Consider the following 22157-nt stretch of genomic DNA (forward strand, 5'->3'; position numbering starts at 1 on the left):
TCTGTGAGATTAACTTTCTTAGCTACCATATATGAATAAGAACATGCGTTATTTATCTTTCCATGCCAGGCTTATTTCACTTAACATAATGTCTTCTAATCTCAACCACGTTGTTGTGAATGATAGAATTTTGGGCTTTTCTTATTGGTAATTAGTTTTCCATTGTGTATGTATACATACCACGTTTTCTTTACCCATTCATTTGTTGATGGACACTTAGGTTGATTCCATATCTTGGCTATGGTGAATAGTGCTTTAAGTAAATATGGAAGTATAACTATCTCCTTGATATAACAGTATCTTTTCATCTGGTTATATACCCAAGAATGGGATTGCTGGATTATATGGTAGTTCTATTTTTAGTTCTTCGAGGATTCTTTATACTGTTTTCCATCATGGCAGTACTAATTTACATTATCAATAAGTTTTTCAGTTCTCTTTCTCTGCGTCCTCACCAGCGTTGGCTGTCTTTTGTCTTTTTGATGATAGCAATTCTAACTGGAGTGAGCTGATATCTCATTGTGGCTTTGATTTGAATTTCCTTGCTGATATAATCATAAGCATTTTTCATATACCTATTGGCCACTTGTATGTCTCTTTTGGGAGATGTCTGTTCAGTTCATTTACCCATATTTTAATTGTAGTATTTGTTTTTTTGTTTCTGTTGAGTTGTTTGAGTTACTTGTATATTTTGGATATTAATCCTGGTCAGATGAAAATATTGCAGATATTTTCTGTCATTCTTCAGGTTGTCTTTCCACTTTATTGAATGTTTTCTTTGCCCTGCAGAAGTTTGCTATAATCTCATTTGTCTAATTTTTACTTCAGTTGCCTGTGCTTTTGAAGTTTTATCCATTGCCAAGACCAATACTCTGAAGCATTTCTCCTGTTTTTCTTCTAGTAGTTTCATAGTTTCAGGTATTAATCATTTCATTTGTTTTGAGTTTATTTTTGTAAATAATGAGAGATAAAAATCTTGTTTCATTTTTCTGCATATAAACATCCAGTTTTCCTGTTGCTATTTAATGAAAAGACTGTTCTTTCATCAGTGAACGTTCTTGGTGCCTTGTCAATAATGTTTGCTATAAAGGCATGGAATAATTTCTGTGTTCTCGTTCTCTTCCATGGGTCCATGTGTCTGCTTTTAGGCCAGTATAATGCTATTTTAGATATTATAGCTTTATAGTATTTTTGTGTGTTTTTAAATGTTTCTGGGTACACAGAAGGTATATATATTTGATGGGTACATGAGATCTTTTGATATAAAAATGCCATGTGTAATAATCACATTATGGAAGATGGTTTATCTATCCTCTCAAGCGTTTATCCTTTATGTTACAGACAATCGAATTATACTCTTTAAGTTATTTAAAAATGTATGATTGACTAATTATTGACTATAGTCACCCTATTGTGCTATCAAATACTAGGACTTATTCATTAATTATAACTATTTTTGTACCAATTAGCAATTTCCACTCCCTTTCACCCACTCACTGTCCCTCCCAGCCTCTGGTAACCATCTTTCTACCCTGTATCTCCATGGGCTCAATTGTTTTGAGTTTTAGATCCCACAAATAAGTGAGAACATGTGATGTTTGTCTTTCTGTTCCTGGTTTATTTCACTTAACATAATAATCTCCAATTCTATCCGTGTTGTTGCAAATGACCGAATCTCATTTTTTTAAATGGCTGTATAGTACTCTGTTGTGTATATGTACCACGTTTTCTTTATCCACTCATCCATTGATGAACACTTAGGTTGCTTCCATATCTTAGCTATTATAAACAGTGCTGAAACAAACATGGGAGTGTAGATATCTCTTCGATATACTGATTTCCTTTCTTTTGGATATATACCTAGCAGTGGGATTGCTGGGTCATTTGGTAACTTTATTTTTAGTTTTATGAGGAACCTCCAAATCTTGCTCCATAGTAATTGTATGAATTTAAATTTCCACAAAAATATATGAGGGTTCTTTTTTCTTCACATCCTTACCAGCATATGTTATTGCTCATCTCTTGGATATAAGCCACTTTAACTGGGGTGAGATGATATCTTATTACAGTTTTTATTTGCGCTTCTCAGATGATCAGTGATATTGAGCACTTTTTCATATGTCTGTTTTCCATTTGTATGTCTTCTGTTGGGAAACATCTATTCAAATCTTTTGCCCACTTTAAAACTAAATTATTAGATTTGTTCCTAGAGAGTTGTTTGAGCTCCTTATATAGTCTGGTTGTTAATCCCCTGTTAGAGGGGTAGTTTTCAATTATTTTCTTCCTATCTGTGGGTTATCTTTTCACTTTATTGATTGTGTCCTTTGCTGTGCTGAAACTTTTTAACGTGATATAATCCCATTTGTCCATTTTTGCTTTGGTTGGAGTTTTCTAAATCTACAATCATGTAATCTGCAAACAGACAAAATTTGATTTTCTCTCTTCCTGTTTGAATACCTTTTATTTTATTTCTTTCTCTTGCCTGATTGCCGTGGTCAGAACTTCCAATATTATGTTAAATAGAAGTGGTGAGAGAGGGCATCCTTGTCTTGTGCCAGTTTTCAAAGGGAATGCTTCCATTTTTGCCCATTCAGTATAATTTTGGCTGTGGTTTGTCATAAATACCTCTTACTATTTTGAGATACATTCCATCAAAATCTAGTTTATTGAGAGTTTTTAGCATGAAGAGGAGTTGAATTTTGTCAAAGGCCTTTTCTGCATCTATTCAGATAGTCATGTGGTTTTTGTCATTGGTTATGTTTATGTGATGGATTATGTTTGTGTGTGTTTGTTTATTTATTTATTTATTTTGAGACAGAGTCTTGCCCTGTCACCCAGGCTGGAGTGCAGTGGCATTATCTCAGCTCACTGCAACTTCTGCCTTTCAGATTCAAGTGTTTCTCCTGCCTTAGCCCACTGAATAGCTGGAATTACAGAGGCTGACACCACGCCTGGCTAATTTTTTGTATCTTTAGTAGAGACTGAGTTTCACCATGTTGGCCAGGCTGGTCTCAAACTCCTGACCCTGTGATCCACCCACCTCAGCCTCCCAAAGTGCTGGAATTATAGGCGTGAGCCACGTCGCCCGGCCTACATTTATTGATTTGCATATGTTGAACCAGCCTTGCATCCCAGGGATGAAGCCAACTTGATCGTGGTGGATAAGCTTTTTGATGTGCTGCTGGATTCAGTTTGCCAGTATTTTGTTGAGGATTTTCGCATGGATGTTCATCACGGATATTGGCCTGAAATTTTCTCTTTTTTTTGTTTTATGTCTGCCAAGTTTTGGTATCAGGATGATTCTTCCCTTATAAAATGAGTTAGGAAAGAGTCTGTCTTTTTCTACTGTTTGGAGTAGTTTCAGAAGGAATGGTACCAGCTCCTCTTTGTACCTCTGGTAGAATTCGGCTGTGAATCCTTCAGGTCTTGGGCTTTATTTTTTGCCTGGTGGGCTATTCCTTGCTGCCTCAATTTCAGAACTTGTTATTGGTCTCTTCACGGATTGGACTTCTTCCTGGTTTGGTCTTGGGAGGGTGTATGTGTCTAGAAATTTATCCATTTATTCTAGATTTTCTAGTTTATTTGCATAGAGGTGTTTGTAGTATTCTCTGATGGTAGTTTGTATTTCTGTAGGATCAGTGGTGATATCCCCTTTATCATTTTTTGTTCTCTCTATTTGATTCTTCTTTCTTTTCTTCTTTATTAGTCTGGCTAGCAGCCTATTTTGTTAATCTTTTCAGAAAATTAGCTCCTGTATTCTTTGATATTTTGAAGGGATTTTCCTGTCTCTATCTCCTTCAATTCTGCTCTGATCTTAGTTATTTTTTGTCTTCTGCTAGGTTTTGAATTTGTTTGCTCTTGGTTTTCTAGTTCTTTTAAATGTGATGTTAGGGTGTTGATTTTAGATCTTTCCTGCTTTCTCCTCTGGACATTTAGTGCTATAATTTTCCCTCCAAACACTGCTTTAGCTGTGTCTTAGAGATTCTGGTACACTGTGTCCTTGTTCTCATTGGTTTCAAAGAACATCTTTATTTTGCCTTCATTTTGTTATTTACCCAGTAGTCATTCAGAGCAGGTTGTTCAGTTTCCATGTAGTTGTGCAGTTTTGAGTGAGTTTCTTAATCCTGAGTTTTAATTTGATGGCACTGTGGTCTAATAGGTTGTTTGCTTTAATTTCTGTTCTTTTGTATTTGCTGATGGGTGTTTTACTTCCAATTATGTGGTCAATTTTAGAATAAGTGTGAAGTGATGCTGAGAAGAATGTATATTCTGTTGATTTAGGGTGGAGAGTTCTTTAGATATCTATTATGCCCGCTTGGTCCAGAGCTTAGTTCAAGTCCTGGAGATCCTTGTTAACTTTCTGTCTCATTGATCTGTCTAATATTGACAGTGCGGTGTTAAAGCCTCCATCTATTATTGTGTGGGAGCCTAAGCCTCTTTGTAGGTCTTTAAGAACTTGCTTTATGAATCTGGGTGCTCCTGTATTGGGTGTGTATCTATTTAGGATAGTTAGCTCTTCTCGTTGCATTGATCCCCTTAACATTATATGATACCACCCCTTTTTTTAATCTTTGTTGGTTTAAAGTGTGTTTTATCAGAGACTAGGATTGCAACCCCTGCTTTGTTTTGCTTTCCATTTGCTTGGTAAATATTCCTCCATCCCTTTATTTTGAGCCTATGTGTGTCTTTTCACGTGAGATGTGTCTCCTGAATACAGCACATTGATGGGTCTTGACTCTATCCAATTTGCCAGTCTGTGTCTTTTAATTGGGGCATTTAGCCTGTTTACATTTAAGGTTAATATTGTGTGTGGATTTAATCCTGCCATTATGATGCTAGCTGATTATTTTGCCTTTTAGTTGATGCAGTTTTTTTATAGTGTTGATGGTCTTTACAAAATTTAGTATGTTTTTGCTGTGGCTGTTCCCAGTTGATCCTTTCCATATTTAGTGTTTCCTTCAGGAGCTCTTGTAAGGCAGGCTTGGTGATGACAAAATCCCTCAGCATTTGCTTGTCTGTAAAGGATGTTATTTCTCCTTTGCCTATGAAGCTTAATTTAGCTGGATATGAAATTCTGGGTTGAAAATTCTTTTCTTTAAGAATGTTGAATATTGGCCCCCACTCTCCTCTGGCTTGTCGAACTTCTCCAGAGAGATATGCTGTTAGTCTGACGGGCTTCCCTTGGTGGTAACCCGACCTTTCTTTCTGGCTTCCCTTAACATTTTTCCTTTATTTTAACCTTGGTGAATCTGACAATTATGTGTCTTGGGGTTGCCCTTCTTGAGGAGTATCATTGTGGGTGTTTTCTGTATTTCCTGAATTTGAATGTTGGTCTGTCTTGCTAGATTGTGGAAGTTCTCCTGGATAATATCCTGAAGAATGTTTTACAACTTGGTTCCATTCTCCCCATCACTTTTAGGTACACCAATCAAACGTAGATTTGGTCTTTTCACATAGCGCCATATTTCTTGGAGGCTATGTTCATTTCTTTTTATTCTTATTTTTTAACTTTTTTCTTCACATTTTATTTCATTAAGTTGATCTTGAATCTCTGATATCCTTTCTTCTGCTTTATCAGTTTGGCTATTGATATTTATTTATGCTTCATAAAGTTCTCATTCTGTGTTCTTCAGCTCCATCACGTCACTCATGTTCTTCTCTAGTTAGCAATTTGTCTAACTTTTCTCAAGGTTCTTAGCCTCTTTGCAATGGGTTAGAACATGCTCCTTTAGCTCACTGGAGTTTGTTATTACACACCTTCTGAAGCCTACTTCTGTCAATTCACCAAATTCTTTCTCTGTCCAGTTTTGTCCTCTTGCTGGCAAGGAGTTGTGACCCTTTGGAGGAGAAGAGATGTTCTGGTTTTTGAAATTTTCAGCCTTTTTGTGCTGTTTTTTTTCCCTCATATTTGTGGATTTATCTACCTCTTGTCTTTGGTGTTGGTGACCTTTGAATGGGTTTTTTGCGTGGACATCCTTTTTGTTGATGTTGATGCTATTCCTTTCTGTTTGCTAGTTTTTTTCCTAACAGTCAGGCCCTTCTGCTGCAGGTCTGCTGGAGTTTGCTTGAGGTCCACTCCAACCTTGTTTGACTGGGTATCACCAGAGGAGGCGACAGAACAGCAAAGATTGCTGTGTGTTTATTCCTCTGGAAGCTTCGTCCTAGAGGGACACTTGCCAGATGCCAGCCAAAGCTCTTTTGTATGAGGTGTCTGTTGACCCCTGCTGGGAGGTCTGCTCTTCTCTTTAGAGCCAGCAGGCAGGAACATTTAAGTCTGCCGAAGCTGCACCCACTGCCACCCCTTCTTCCAGGTTCTCAGTACAGTGAGATGGGAGTTTTATCTATAAGCCCCTGACTGGGACTGTTGCCTGTCTTTCACAGATGCAACTGCTCAGAGAGTAGGAATCTAGAGTGGCAGTATGGCTACAGTGGCTTTGCGGAGCTGAAGTGGACTCCACCTAGTCCTAGCTTCCTGGAGGCTTTGTTTACACTGTGAGGGGAAAACCACCTACTCAAGCCTCAACAATGGCAGACTCCCCTCACCCCCCCACCCCCAAGCTCGAACATCCCCAGTCAACTTCAGACTGCTGTGCTGGCAAACAGAAGTTCAAGCCAGTGGATCTTAGCTTGCTGGGCTCCATGGGGGTGAGATCCCCTGAGCTAGATCTCTTGGCTCCCTGTCTTCAGTCCTCTTTCCAGGGGACTGAATGGTTCTGACTTGCTGGTGTTACAGCACCACTGGGGCATAAAAAAAACCCCTCCAGCTAGCTTGGTGTCTGCCCAGATGACCACCCAGTTTTGTGCTTGAAACCCAGGGCCCTGGTGGTGTAGGCTTTCAAGGGAATCTTCTGGTCTGTGGGTTGTGAAGACCATGGAAAAGCTGCAGTATTTGGGCCAGAGTGCACCGTTCTTCACAGCACATTCTCTCAAGGCTTTCCTTGGCTATGGGAGGGAGTTCACCAATCCCTTGGGCTTCCAAGGTGAGACAACATTCCTCCCTGCTTCAGTTTAGCCTCCATGCACTGCACCTACTGTCTAAACATTCCCAGTGAGATGAGCCAGGTACCTCAGTTGGAAATGCAGAAATCACCTACCTTCTTCATTGATCTCGCTGGGAGCTGCTGACTGGAGCTTTTCTTATTCAGTCATCTTGCCAGCCACCCTCCTGATTGAGTTTCTTTAAGGTAATTATTTTGAATTCCTTTTTTGAATATTTGTGGATTTTTTTTCATTGAGGTCTGTTATTTGAGAGTTATTATGTCCCTTTGGTGGTGCCATATTTCTTTATTTTTCATGTTGTGTCCCTGAATTGATGTCTATGCATGTGATGGAACAATTGCTATTCCAAAATCTCTAGAGTGAATTTCATAGAGAAAGACTTTTATCTGAAGTTGAGTGTTTGTGTGCAGGTGATGAAGAGTGGGTAACTCAGTTTTTGATAGATGCATTGTGATAGTATCTGTGTAGTTTCTCTAGCTATGGCCAATATCAGCAATAATTTTGGGTGCCTCAGTGGCCTAGGCTGTAGAAGTTTGCAGCAGTATCAGGAGCAGTGTAGGTTGTTAATGTCCTTAGTGTCAAAGTATTTGGGCGTCCTCCTATTTTTATTTTCCTAAAATTGGGGTGACTTAGCCTAAGGGATTCCTTTTGGTGTCATCTCTGACATGGCATTAACTCAGCGGCATTGGTGCTGGGTTACAAGTACAGATCCTTGAAGTTGTAATAGAAGCATCATTCTAGACTCAGGGTCTTTTAATCATGTATTGTGACACCTGGGTCTTGCGGTGCAGGTTCACTCTCTGTGGCAGTGTTGAATGTAGATTACCCACAGAACCAAGGTCTATGACTCTAGTACACCTTAGCAGCCGAAGCCCACAGACTGAGTTGTGGCTGTGAATCTGTTTCTGAGGGTGAGGTGCAGGAAAATGCCGTTGCCTGCCTCTGATGTAGAAGGGGTGCTCTTTAGATTTGAGCCCAGCAAGTAGAATATGGCTACTATCATTAATAAGATAGGATATACTACCTTATTAATGCTAAGTAACCAAGCTCAAGTCATGAGATGGAAATGTTAATACTGGTTTGTGACTGCACTGTTCTTCTTACTTAAGAGTAATTTTCAACATGGCAAGCTTAGAAAACTGTGTGAAGCTGATGTTACCAAGGGAGAGGACTCTTTGTCTACACATGTTGAGAGAATCTAGTCTATTTCAGTGGCGTTAACTACACAATATTTAACATGACACAGGTCACTTGGAGACTCTAAAAGCATAATTAATTTATTGCTGGCCTAGGGACTTGTTAGAAAGTAATATGTTTTTGTATATTGATGATCTCTTGTACTCAGTATTCAAAACTTTCCCCTTATTGTTGTCAATTCTGCATCACATCAACACCCCAGCCCTAATTCAAACTAAGTATTCCTCATCCATTGCTTTCGCTCTCTGAACTTCCAAATTGTGAGAACTCCAGTCTCTGAGCCTTGGCATATGCCTTACCCTTACTCTCTCTTTTATTCCCTGTGGGCAATTAATGTCCTTATTCTCCATCTTCATCATTGTCCTTTCTCTTCACTTTGTATAATTTTATTTATTCCTGCACTACTTGCATTCTAGAAAAAGTTGTCTGTTGCCTCCCATATAGATTACAATACTGTGGGCCCATCTTGTCATTGTAAACTCATTCTCTTTCTCTATAATTTATTCTAGGTTTTACTGTCATGTTGCTTTTTTCATATCTGTTTTTATAAAATTTCAACTTTATAATGAATCTGCAGGCAATATTGAGTCCAAGTACCTTTCTGACAGAAGAAGATAATTGCAGACTCTTGTTTCAGGCTCATAGTATCTAATGATATGACCCTAATTTTCCTATTTTTATTAATTTAAGTTGTGGTTGTCTACAGGTAATAGTAACTTTAACAGAAAATGTCTTTATATCTTCTCATTTGTGTTTTGAGAATGAAAGAGGAAATAGAAGAAGTGGACCTAGAGATCTTCTGCTTATATATTTTTTTTGCCAAAAAATATGCTGTGTGAGTCAGCTAACTGCAGAGTCTGACAAATGGAATTTTTAAGCAAGCATGGAATAAGGGGGCAGGAAATAAAGTTTGGGCCAGTTGGTCTACAGCATCCACTACACCATACAATATTTTTTTCTAGTACTATACTTTACAGTTTCTATGTTGGTAAGTATACAATGTGAGTAATTTTGAATTTACTGTCATCAAATATGCAGTTAAATAATTTGTCAGATCATTGCATCAAATCATTCCTAGGAAAAGCAAAACCAACAGTCTGAATTCACTATTGAAAACTTGGTAATCACTGCAGCTGACTTACTTGGAGCTGGGACAGAGACGACAAGCACAACCCTGAGATATGCTCTCCTTCTCCTGCTGAAGCACCCAGAGGTCACAGGTATGATCACAGAGGATGAGTTAATTGAGTTTTAGGAAAGATGTTGGGAAGGTGCTGCTAGTGTTCTCCTTTCTGTTTCTCTCAGAGTAGTTTCATTATTTAAATTTCTGTGCCCACAGCTGTAATCTGTCCCAATTTAACGGTGTGATTAAAATGGAATATCCTGGCCTGGTGCAGTGGCTCATGATTGTAATGCCAGCCCTTTGGGAGGCCTAGGTGGGTGGACCATTGAGGCTAGGAGTTCAAGACCAGCCTGGCCAATATGGCCAAGCCCCATCTCTACTAAAAATACAAAACGTAGCCGGGCATTGTGGCACACCACTGTAATCCTAGCTACTTGGGGGCTGAGGCATGGGAATCGCTTGAACCCGGGTGGTGGAGGTTGCAGTGAGCCAAGATTGTGCCACTGCACTCTAGCCTGGGTGACAGAGTGGGACCCTGTCTCAGAAAAGAAAAAAAAGGAAAAGAAAAGAAAAGAAAAAAAGGACATCTTTGCACAGTAGAGGAAGATAACTGAGAGAAATGAAGACAGCATGGCAGTTTCAAAAGCAATAGAGCTCTGGCCCAGTGTGTCTGGATTTCATCGACAGTGACTTATGGCAGGAAGAGACAACATAAGTTGGCCTGGGATTGCATGTTGGTTTTGTTATTAAAAGGCCATTTTGAACAGCAAGTGTATTGTTAAAGATAATTTTTCTCATTCTCAAAATTTCAGGTTCAAATGCTGGAGTAGGGAAAATGGAAACTCTTCTTATTGAAGGATAAATGGTAATCCTAGAAATGTAGTGAGGCTGCCTGAAAAAATTCCTAGTCTGATAAGTGTTCTAAAAAGTTAGATTCATGAGAAAGTTGATTCTGTTTACTAAAAGAGGTACCTAAAGCATGTTCCGTTTAGGCAGAAGATGTACCTGAGACAGTTTCTGTGAAATTGGTGTTGGATAAAATAAGAATATTTTTGGGGGGGCCAATAATTTTATCTTTTATGAACAACTTTACTTTAGAAATTTTAAAGACTTTTGGTTATGCTGCAGATAATAAATATTCTTTTTTCCCCTGTGTCAGTATCCCCCATTTAATGACAATAACCTAATTACAAATAAGAGTTAGGCCTTTTTTTGAACAATTACTAACCTATAACGTTCTAGAAGATTTTTTCAACTTTTTTTTATAGATTAAAGGGTAAAAATACAGATTTGTTACATGGGTAAATTGTGTATCACTGAGTCTCGGGGTCCCAACTATTTCATCACACTGGCAGTAAGCATAGCACCCGACAGATGGTTCTCCAACCCACATCCCTTCTCTCCCTCCCCTATATAGTGATCCTCAGTGTCTGTTGTTCCCATCTTTACGTTCATGTGTATTCAATGTTTACTTCCCATTTATAAGTGAGAACATGTGGTATTTGGTTTTCTGTTCTTGTATTAGATTGCTTAGGATAATGGCCTCCTGCTTCATCTATAGTGCTGTAAAAGACATGATTTTTGTTCTTTTTTATGGCTGCATAGTATTCTATGGTGTATATACTAGTCTGTTCTCATGCTGCTAATAAAGACATACCTGAGGCTGGGTAATTCATAAAGGAAAGAGGTTTAATGGACTGTCAATTCCACATGACTGGAAAGGCCTCACAATAAGTCTCTGATAGCAAGACTTATTTACTATCACAAGAACAGCATGGGAACACCCTGCCCCCATGATTAAATTATGTCCCATTGAGTCCCTCCCATGACATGTGGGAATTATGGGAGCTAAAGTCCAAGATGAGATTTGAGTGGGGACACAGCCTAACCATATCAGTGTATATTTACCACATTTTCCTTATACAGTCTACTGTTGATGGGCACTTAAGTTGATTCCATTTTTTTGCTATTGTGAATAGCACTACAGTGAACATATTGGTGTGTGTGTCTTTTTGATAGAATGAATTTTTTTGGGGGGCATATACTCAATAGTTGGATTGCTGGGTCAACTAAAGTTCTATTTTAATTTCTTTCAGAAATATCCAAACTGCTTTCCACAGTGACTGAACTAGTTTGCTTACCCACCAGCAGTGTAAAAGCATTTTCTTTTGTCTGCAACCTCACCAGCATCTCTTGTTTTTGGACTTTTTAATATTAATAATTGCCATTCTGACTGGTGTGAGATGGTACCTCCTTGTGATTTTGATTTTGATTTCTCTGATGATTAGTGATGTTGAACATTTTTTCATATGTTTGTTGGCTGCTTGTATGTCATCTTTTGAGAAGTGTCTGTTCATGTCCTTTGACCATTTCTAATTTTTTTTGTTTTTTGCTTGTTAATTTGTTTTAGTTTTTTATAGATTTGGGATATTAGCTGTTTGAGCTCTTTAAGCTATGTAGAGTACAGGCAATAGTCAATAAAGCTTTAACAAATTTCTAAAACACAGAGAGCAAATGGAGGAATAATAAATCTGTAAGAGAGGATAAACTTGTAACCAAAAAGTCAGAAGAGGAAAATTTATCAAGGAGGAAAATTAATCAGTGTCCCTTAAGTCCCCTCAATATTAGTATTTGGAAGTACCAAGGGTCAAATATGGTAGAGAATGAGGTTGAAAAAGGAGTCTCTCTCTGCCTAGGTTTCCTACACAACTCTTTTCATCAAGTAACTAATTTTCTCCCACAAGAAAAAGGAGGCTTACTCTCTAGAGAAACTGAGTTTAAGAAGCCCCGTACTCAGGGACAAAGGGCAGTGCCAGAAAAGACATGAGGTGTAGGCTAGAAAGGCAGATTTGGTAAGGGTCCACACCTTCAGTTCAGAGACTTAAAGCTCTTTTATTCATCTTGCTTCCTAAAATTCAGCAGCTAGCGTTATCCTACAGAAAGGGAACTGATCTAGAGAAATGACATTTTTCTTTTGCCATCTTAACAGAAAATTATCTTCAATGTCTAACAGAGTGAATTAAATGAAAACATACACTGCTAGACACAGGGTCATGGAATTTCAGGACACCAGAATTAAAGGGAAAATCACAAAAACTTTCAGAGCTATACCAGGTCATATTGAAAGAATTAGGATTCAGAATTCTCAAGAGGAACTATTAATATTATTTAGCATATTAATAGAAATAGTGTGTTTTCAGACTTGCACATTTGCCAAAATTTTACCTTCTATTGTCCCTTTCTCAGAAAAATATTGGAGAATGTGCTTAATTCAAATGCCTGAAACCTAGTTATAGAAAGTCCTGAGCTCCAGCAATCAGACCTCACGTAGGACAATAAGAGTGTCAGGGAGGCTGCCTAGCACCAGGCCTAGAAAACAACTACTTCAGAATGGACCTGGTGGATAATTCAGAAGTGAGATGAGACAGCAAGAACAAGAGATGTGACAGATTTTATGAGTTTCCAATAACTAAAAAAGGAGTTTCAAACATCTGCCTGAACATTTGTAAGTATTTCTAACTTGGGAAACAGAAAATTACAAATAGAAATAAAGAGATGTGGTTAAGTTTAAGAAAGAGCTAAAAATAAAATATAATCATAGCTGTCTTACCAGAGAACCATATTTATGTAGTCAGAATGATATAAGCAATGAATACTGATATCATAAAAATTGTCATCTAAATATATTCTGGAAAAAGCAGTGTGGAAAAATTAGTGTGTCTATCTGAGGGTGTGTTCAAATATGAGGTGAACATGGAGATTAAAATTTTCATGTCTCATAATAAAAAATTGTTAAATATAATCTACAAAAAGATAAGTAAGAAATAGAAACAAGGTCTTTATTTAGAAATGTGAATGTATTTTCAGAAGAAGCTGCTAGAATGTTCAAAATGGTAGATTTGGAAAGTGTGAGAATGAAGAGAATACCATTTCAAATTGCAGACTCTCACACACACAAGTACAGCTGCACAAATACACAGTTATATATATGCGTAAATCTGTTAGCATAACTTAATGTTTAAACGTGTTATTTTGATGTAAAATTAATTCCTGTTTTTTTCCAAGACAGTAATTTTATGACTAAATTTATGCTTTCTTTATGTTTTCAAACATTTCATTTTTCTTATTATACTTTAAGTTTCAGGGTACATGTGCACATTGTGCAGGTTAGTTACATATGTACACATGTGCCATGCTGGTGCACGGCACCCACTAACTCGTCATCTAGCATTAGGTATATCACCCGATGCTATCCCTCCCCCTCCCCCCACCCCACATCAGTCCGCAGAGTGTGATATTCCCCTTCCTGTGTCAATGTGATCTCATTGTTCAATTCCCACCTATGAGTGAGAATATGCAGTGTTTGGTTTTTTGTTCTTGTGATAGTTTACTGAGAATGATGGTTTCCAATTTCATCCATGTCCCTACAAAGGACATGAACTCATCATTTTTTATGGCTGCATAGTATTCCATGGTGTATATGTGCCACATTTTCTTAATCCAGTCTATCATTGTTGGACATTTGGGTTGGTTCCAAGTCTTTGCTATTGTGAATAATGCCACAATAAACATATGTGTGCATGTGTCTTTATAGCAGCATGATTTATAGTCCTTTGGGTATATACCCAGTAATGGGATGGCTGGGTCAAGTGGTATTTCCAGTTCTAGATCTCTGAGGAATCACCACACTGACTTCCACAATGGTTGAACTAGTTTACAGTCCCACCAACAGTGTAAAAGTGTTCCTATATCTCCACCTCCTCTCCAGCACCTGTTGTTTCCTGACTTTTTAATGATCGCCATTCTAACTGGTGTGAGATGGTATCTCATTGTGGTTTTGATTTGCATTTCTCTGATGGCCAGTGATGATGAGCATTTTTTCATGTGTTTTTTGGCTGCATAAATGTCTTCTTTTGAGAAGTGTCTGTTCATGTCCTTTGCCCACTTCTTGATGGCGTTGTTTGTTTTTTTCTTTTAAATTTGTTTGAGTTCATTGTAGATTCTGGATATTAGCCCTTTGTCAGATGAGTAGGTTGCGAAAATTTTCTCCCATTTTCTAGGTTGCCTGTTCACTCTGATGGTAGTTTCTTTTGCTGTGCAGAAGCTCTTTAGTTTAATTAGATCCCATTTGTCAATTTTGGCTTTTGTTGCCATTGCTTTTGGTGTTTTAGACATGAAGTCCTTGCCCATGCCTGTGTCCTGAATGGTAATGCCTAGGTTTTCTTCTAGGGTTTTTATGGTTTTAGGTCTAACGTTTAAGTCTTTAATCCATCTGGAATTGATTTTTGTATAAGGTGTAAGGAAGGGATCCAGTTTCAGCTTTCTACATATGGCTAGCCAGTTTTCCCAGCACCATTTATTAAATAGGGAATCCTTTCCCCATTTCTTGTTTTTCTCAGGTTTGTCAAAGATCAGATAGTTGTAGATATGTGGCATTATTTCTGAGGGCTCTGTTCTGTTCCATTGATCTATATCTCTGTTTTGGTACCAGTACCATACTGTTTTGGTTACTGTAGCCTTGTAGTATAGTTTGAAGTCAGGTAGTGTGATGCCTCCAGCTTTGTTCTTTTGGCTTAGGAATGACTTGGTGATGCGGGCTCTTTTTTGGTTCCATATGAACTTTAAAGTAGTTTTTTCCAGTTCTGTGAAGAAAGTCATTGGTAGCTTGATGGGGATGGCATTGAATCTGTAAATTACCTTGGGCAGTATGGCCATTTTCACGATATTGATTCTTCCTACCCATGAGCATGGAATGTTCTTCCATTTGTTTGTATCTTCTTTTATTTCATTGAGGAGTGGTTTGTAGTTCTCCTTGAGGAGGTCCTTCACATCCCTTGTAAGTTGGATTCCTAGGTATTTTATTCTCTTTGAAGCAATTGTGAATGGTAGTTCACTCATGATTTTGCACTCTGTTTGTCTGTTGTTGGTGTATAAGAATGCTTGTGATTTTTGTACATTGATTTTGTATCCTGAGACTTTGCTGAAGTTGTTTATCAGCTTAAGGAGATTTTGGGCTGAGACGATGGGGTTTTCTAGATATACAATCATGTCGTCTGTAAACAGAGACAATTTGACTTCCTCTTTTCCTAATTGAATACCCTTTATTTCCTTCTCCTGCCTAATTGCCCTGGCCAGAACTTCCAACACTATGTTGAATAGGAGTGATGAGAGAGGGCATCCCTGTCTTGTGCCAGTTTTCAAAGGGAATGCTTCCAGTTTTTGCCCATTCAGTATGATGTTGACTCTGGGTTTGTCATAGATAGCTCTTATTATTTTGAAATACGTCCCATCAATACCTAATTTATTGAGAGTTTTCAGCATGCAGGGTTGTTGAATTTTGTCAAAGGCTTTTTCTGCATCTATTGAGATAATCATGTGGTTTTTGTCTTTGGTTCTGTTTATATGCTGGATTACATTTATTGATTTGCGTATATTGAACCAGCCTTGCATCCCAGGGATGAAGCCCACTTGATCATGGTGGATAAGCTTTTTGATGTGATGCTGGATTCGTTTTGCCAGTATTTTATTGAGGATTTTTGCATCAATGTTCATGAAGGATATTGGTCTAAAATTCTCTTTTTTGGTTGTGTCTCTGCCTGGCTTTGGTATCAGAATGATGCTGGCCTCATAAAATGAGTTAGGGAGGATTCCCTCTTTTTCTATTGATTGGGATAGTTTCAGAAGGAATGGTACCAGTTCCTCCTTGTACCTCTGGTAGAATTCGGCTGTGAATCCATCTGGTCCTGGACTCTTTTTGGTTGGTAAGCTATTGATTATTGCCCCAATTTCAGCTCCTGTTATTGGTCTATTCAGAGATTCAACTTCTTCCTGGTTTAGTCTTGGGAGAGTGTATGTGTCCAGGAATTTATCCATTTCTTCTAGATTTTCTAGTTTATTTGCATAGAGGTGTTTGTAGTATTCTCTGATGGTAGTTTGTATTTCTGTGGGATTGGTGGTGATATCCCCTTTATCATTTTTTATTGCATCTATTTGATTCTTCTCTCTTTTTTTCTTTATTAGTCTGCTAGTGGTCTATCAATTTTGTTGATCCTTTCAAAAAAACCAGCTCCTGGATTCATTAATTTTTTGAAGTGTTTTTTGTGTCTCTCTTTCCTTCAGTTCTGCTTTGATTTTAGTTATTTCTTGCCTTCTGCTAGCATTTGAATGTGTTTGCTCTTGCTTTTCTAGTTCTTTTAATTGTGATGTTAGGGTGTCAATTTTGGATCTTTCCTGCTTTCTCTTGTGGGCATTTAGTGCCATAAATTTCCCTCTACACACTGTTTTGAATGCGTCCCAGAGATTCTGGTATGTTGTATCTTTGTTCTCGCTGGTTTCAAAGAACATCTTTATTTCTGCCTTCATTTCATTATGCACTCAGTAGTCATTCAGGAGCAGGTTGTTCAGTTTCCATGTAGTTGAGCGGTTTTGAGTGAGATTCTTAATCTTGAGTTCTAGTTTGATTGCACTGTGGTCTGAGAGATAGTTTGTCATAATTTCTGTTCTTTTACATTTGCTGAGGAGAGCTTTACTTCCAAGTATGTGGTCAATTTTGGAATAGGTGTGGTGTGGTGCTGAAAAAAATGTATATTCTGTTGATTTGGGGTGGAGAGTTCTGTAGATGCCTATTAGGTCTGCTTGGTGCAGAGCTGAGTTCAATTCCTGGGTATCCTTGTTGACTTTCTGTCTCGTTGATCTGTCTAATGTTGACAGTGGGGTGTTAAAGTCTCCCATTATTAATGTGTGGGAGTCTAAGTCTCTTTGTAGGTCACTCAGGACTTGCTTTATGAATCTTGGTGCTCCTGTATTGGGTGCATATATATTTAGGATAGTTAGCTCTTCTTGTTGAATTGATCCCTTTACCATTATGTAATGGCCTTCTTTGTCTCTTTTGATCTTTGTTGGTTTAAAGTCTGTTTTATCAGAGACTAGGATTGCAACCCCTGCCTTTTTTTTGTTTTCCATTTGCTTGGTAGATCTTCCTCCATCCTTTTATTTTGAGCCTATGTGTGTCTCTGCACGTGAGATGGGTTTCCTGAATACAGCACACTGATGGGTCTTGACTCTTTATCCAATTTTCCAGTCTGTGTCTTTTAATTGGAGCATTTAGTCCATTTACATTTAAAGTTAATATTGTTATGTGTGAATTTGATCCTGTCATTATGATGTTAGTTGGTTATTTTGCTCGTTAGTTGATGCAGTTTCTTCCTGGTCTCGATGGTCTTTACATTTTGGCATGATTTTGCAGCGGCTGGTACCGGTTGTTCCTTTCCATGTTTAGTGCTTCCTTCAGGAGCTCTTGTAAGGCAGGCCTGGTGGTGACAAAATCTCTCCGCATTTGCTTGTCTGTAAAGGATTTTATTTCTCCTTCACTTATGAAGCTTAGTTTGGCTGGATATGAAATTCCAGGTTGAAAATTCTTTTCTTTAAGAATGTTGAATATTGGCCCCCACTCTCTTCTGTCTTGTAGAGTTTCTGCCAAGAGATCCGCTGTTAGTCAGATGGGCTTCCCTTTGAGGGTAACCCAACCTTTCTCTCTGGCTGCCCTTAACATTTTTTCCTTCATTTCAACTTTGGTGAAACTGACAATTATGTGTCTTGGAGTTGCTCTTCTCGAGGAGTATCTTTGTGGCATTCTCTGTATTTCCTGAATCTGAATGTTGGCCTGCCTTGCTAGATTGGGGAAGTTCTTCTGGATAATATCCTGCAGAGTGTTTTCCAACTTGGTTCCATTCTCCCCGTCACTTTCAGGTACACCAGTCAGACGTAGATTTGGTCTTTTCACATAGTCCCATATTTCTTGGAGGCTTTGTTCATTTCTTTTTATTCTTTTTACTCTAAACTTCCCTTCTCACTTCATTTCATCTTCCATTGCTGATACCCTTTCTTCCAGTTGATCGCATCGGCTCCTGAGGCTTCTGCATTCTTCACGTAGTTCTCGAGCCTTGGTTTTCAGCTCCATAAGCTCCTTTAAGCACTTCTGTGTATTGGTTATTCTAGTTATACATTCTTCTAAATTTTTTTCAAATTTTTCAACTTCTTTGCCTTTGGTTTGAATGTCCTCCCATAGCTCAGAGTAATTTGATCGTCTGAAGCCTTCTTCTCTCAGCTCGTCAAATTCATTCTCCATCCAGCTTTGTTCCATTTCTGGTGAGGAACTGCGTTCCTTTGGAGGAGGGGAGGTGCTCTGCTTTTTAGAGTTTCCAGTTTTTCTGTTCTGTTTTTTCCCCATCTTTGTGGTTTTATCTACTTTTGGTCTTTGATGATGGTGATGTACAGATGGGTTTTTGGTGTAGATGTCCTTTCTATTTGTTAGTTTTCCTTCTAACAGAGAGGACCCTCAGCTGCAGGTCTGTTGGAATACCCTGCCGTGTGAAGTGTCAGTGTGCCCCTGCTGGGTGGTGCCTCCCAGTTAGGCTGCTCGGGGGTCAGGGGTCAGGGACCCACTTGAGGAGGCAGTCTGCCCATTCTCAGATCTCCAGCTGTGTGCTGGGAGAACCACTGCTCTCTTCAAAGCTGTCAGACAGGGACATTTAAGTCTGCAGAGGTTACTGCTGTCTTTTTGTTTGTCTGTGCCCTGCCCCCAGAGGTGGAGCCTACAGAGGCAGGCAGGCCTCCTTGAGCTGTGGTGGGCTCCACCCAGTTCCAGCTTCCCGGCTGCTTTGTTTACCTAATCAAGCCTGGGCAATGGCGGGCGCCCCTCCCCCAGCCTCACTGCCACCTTGCAGTTTGATCTCAGACTGCTGTGCTAGCAATCAGCGAGACTCCGTGGGTGTAGGACCCTCCGAGCCAGGTGCGGGATATAATCTCCTGATGCGCCCTTTTTTAAGCCTGTCAGAAAAGCGCAGTATTCGGGTGGGAGTGACCCGATTTTCCAGGTGCCGTCCGTCACCCCTTTCTTTGACTCAGAAAGGGAACTCCCTGACCCCTTGCACTTCGCAAGTGAGGCAATGCCTCACCCTGCTTTGGCTCCCGCAGGGTGCACACACCCACTGACCTTCGCCCACTGTCTGGCACTCCCTAGTGAGATGAACCCGGTACCTCAGATGGAAATGCAGAAATCACCCATCTTCTGCGTCACTCATGCTGGGAGCTGTAGACCAGAGCCGTTCCTATTCGGCCATCTTTGCTCCTCCCCACATTTCATTATTTTTATTTGTATTACTTATATATACTAACGTATATGTACATACAGATTTATCTTTTTTCCTTTTTTATTTTTTATATTTATGGGTACAGAGTAGGTATATATTAATATGTTTATGGGGTGGCATGCAATGTGAAATAAGCATGTCATGGAGAATGGGGTATCTGTGCCCTCAAGCATTTATTCTTTGAGTTACAAACAATTCAATTACACTCTTTCAGTTATTTTAAAATATACAATTAAGTTATTATTGACCATAGTCACACTGTTGTGCTATCAAATAGTAGGTCTTATTCATCCCTACTTCCCTTCTCACCCCCCACTATCCTTTCAAGTATCTGGTAGCCATCCTTCTACACTTTATGTCCATTAGTTAAATTCTTTTTATTTTAGATCCCACAAATAAGTGAGAACATGCTATGTTTGTTTTTCTGTACCTGGCTTATTTTACTTAACATAATGCTCTCCAATTCCATTCATGTTTTTGCAAATGACTGAATCTCATTCTTTTTTTATGGCTGAATAGAACTCCATTGTGTATATGTACTACATTTTCTTTATACATTTGTCTGTTGATGGTTATTTAGGTTGTTTCAAAGTCTTAGCCATTGTAAACAGTGCTGCAACAAACACAAGCGTGCAGATGTCTCTCCGATATAGTTATTTCCTTTCTTTTGGGTATATACCCAGTAGTAGGGTTGTTGGTAGTTTTATTTTTAGTTTTTTAAAAAACTTACAATATATATTTTTAGTTTTTTGAGGAACATTCAAACAGCTCTCCATAGTGGTCATACTAATTTACATTCCCACCAACGTTGTACGAGGGTCCACTTATCTCCACATCCTCACTAGCATTTGTTATTGCCTGTCTTTTGGATATAAGCCATTTTAACTGGAGTGAGGTGACATCTTATTGTAGTTTTGACTTACGTTTCTCTGATGATCAGTGGTGTTGACCACCTTTTTGTATGTCTGTTAACAATTAACATGTCTTCTTTTGAGAAATGTCTATTCAAATCTTTTGCCCACTTTTGGATTGGATTATTAGATTTTTTTCTATAGAGTTACTTAAGTTCCTTATATATTCTGGTTATTAATCTCTTGTCAGATGAGTAGTTTGCAAATATTTTTCTCCATTCTGTAGGTTATCTCTTCCCTTTGTTGATTGTATCTTTTACTGTGCAGAAACTTTTTAACTTGATATGATCCCATTTGTCCATGTTTGCTTTGAATGCCTGTGCTTGTGGGGTATTGCTCAAGAAATTTTTGCCTAGACCAATGTCCTGGAGATGTTTTCTAGTATTTTCCTATAGTATTTTCACAGTTTGAGGTCTCATATTTAAGTTTTTAATCCATTTTGAGTTGATTTTTGTATGTGGCAAGAGATATGAGTCCAGATTCATCCCTCTGTGTAGGATATTAAATTTTCCCAGCACAATCTATTGATGAGATGGTCTTTCCCCCAGTGTACGTTCTTGGTACCTGTGTTAGTCTGTTCTTATGCTTCTAATAAAGCCATACACAAGACCGGGTAATTTATAAAGGGAAGATGTTTAATGGACTCACAGTTCCACATGGCTGGGGATGCCTCAAAATCATGGTGGAAGGCAAATGAGGAGAAAAGTCACATCTTACATGGTGGCAGGCAGAGATCTTTGCAGGGGAAGTCCCATTTATAAAACCATCAGATCTTGTAAGACTTATTCACTACCATGACAACAGTATGGGGGAAACCACCCCATGTTTCAATTATCCCCACATGGCCTTGTCCTTGGGGTGTGGGGATTATTACAATTCAAGATGAGATTTGGGGTGGGGACACAGCCAAACCATGTCAGCACCTTTGTCAAGAATGAGTTCGCTCTAGGTGTGTGAAATTGTTTCTGGATTCAGTATTCTGTTCCATTGGTCTATGTGTCTGTTTTTATGTCAGTACCATGCTGTTTTTGTTAGTATAGCTGTGTAGTATAATTTTAAGTGAGACAATGTGATTCCTCCAGTTTTTTTTTTTTTTTTGCTTATGGTAGTTTTGACTATTCTGGGTCTTTTGTGGGTCCATGTCAATTTTAAAGATTTTTTTTGCTATTTCTGTGAAGAATGTCATTTGTAATTTGATGGGGATTTTATTGAATCTGTTTTGTTTTGATAGTATGGACATTTTAATAATATTGATTTTTCCAATCCATGAACATGAAATATTTTTCCATTTGTTGTGATCTCTTAAAATTCTTTCCTCAGTGCTTTATAGTTTTCATTGCATAGATCTTTCAGTTCTTTGGTTAAATTAATTCCTAGGTATTTTATTTTATATATGGCTATTTTAAATGGGATTACATTTTAAATTTCTTTTTCTCATTTTTCACTGTTGGCATATATCAACACTACTGATTTTTATGTTGAGTTTGTATCCTTCAACTTTACAGAATTTGTTCATCAGTTCTAATAATTATCTTGTGGAATCTTTAGGTTTTTCCTAGTGTAAGGTTATATCATCTGCACACAAGGATATTTTGACTTCTTCCTTTCTAATGTGGATAGCCCTTATATCTTTCTCTTGCCTGATTGCTCTTGCTAGGTCATCTAGTAGTATGAAGAATAACAATGGCAACAGTGGACATCCTTGTCATGTTCATGATCTTACAGAAAATGCTTTCAGTTTTCCCCATTCAGTATGGTACTAGTAGTAGGTCTGTC

At 38.4% G+C, this 22157-nt stretch overlaps 1 protein-coding gene across 1 annotated transcript in view; it reads left to right on the forward strand.

The window, feature by feature from the left end:
- Positions 1–22157, forward strand: part of LOC101151965 (cytochrome P450 2C19) — an 88353-nt gene that overhangs the window by 44073 nt on the left and 22123 nt on the right. Inside the window, exon 6 of the mRNA XM_004049816.5 lies at positions 9275–9416. Coding sequence (XP_004049864.4) covers positions 9275–9416 — 142 coding nt within the window. The remainder of the gene's footprint in view (positions 1–9274; positions 9417–22157) is intronic.

This window comes from Gorilla gorilla, chromosome 8, assembly GCF_029281585.2.
Source record: "Gorilla gorilla gorilla isolate KB3781 chromosome 8, NHGRI_mGorGor1-v2.1_pri, whole genome shotgun sequence".
Lineage (NCBI taxonomy): Eukaryota > Metazoa > Chordata > Mammalia > Primates > Hominidae > Gorilla > Gorilla gorilla.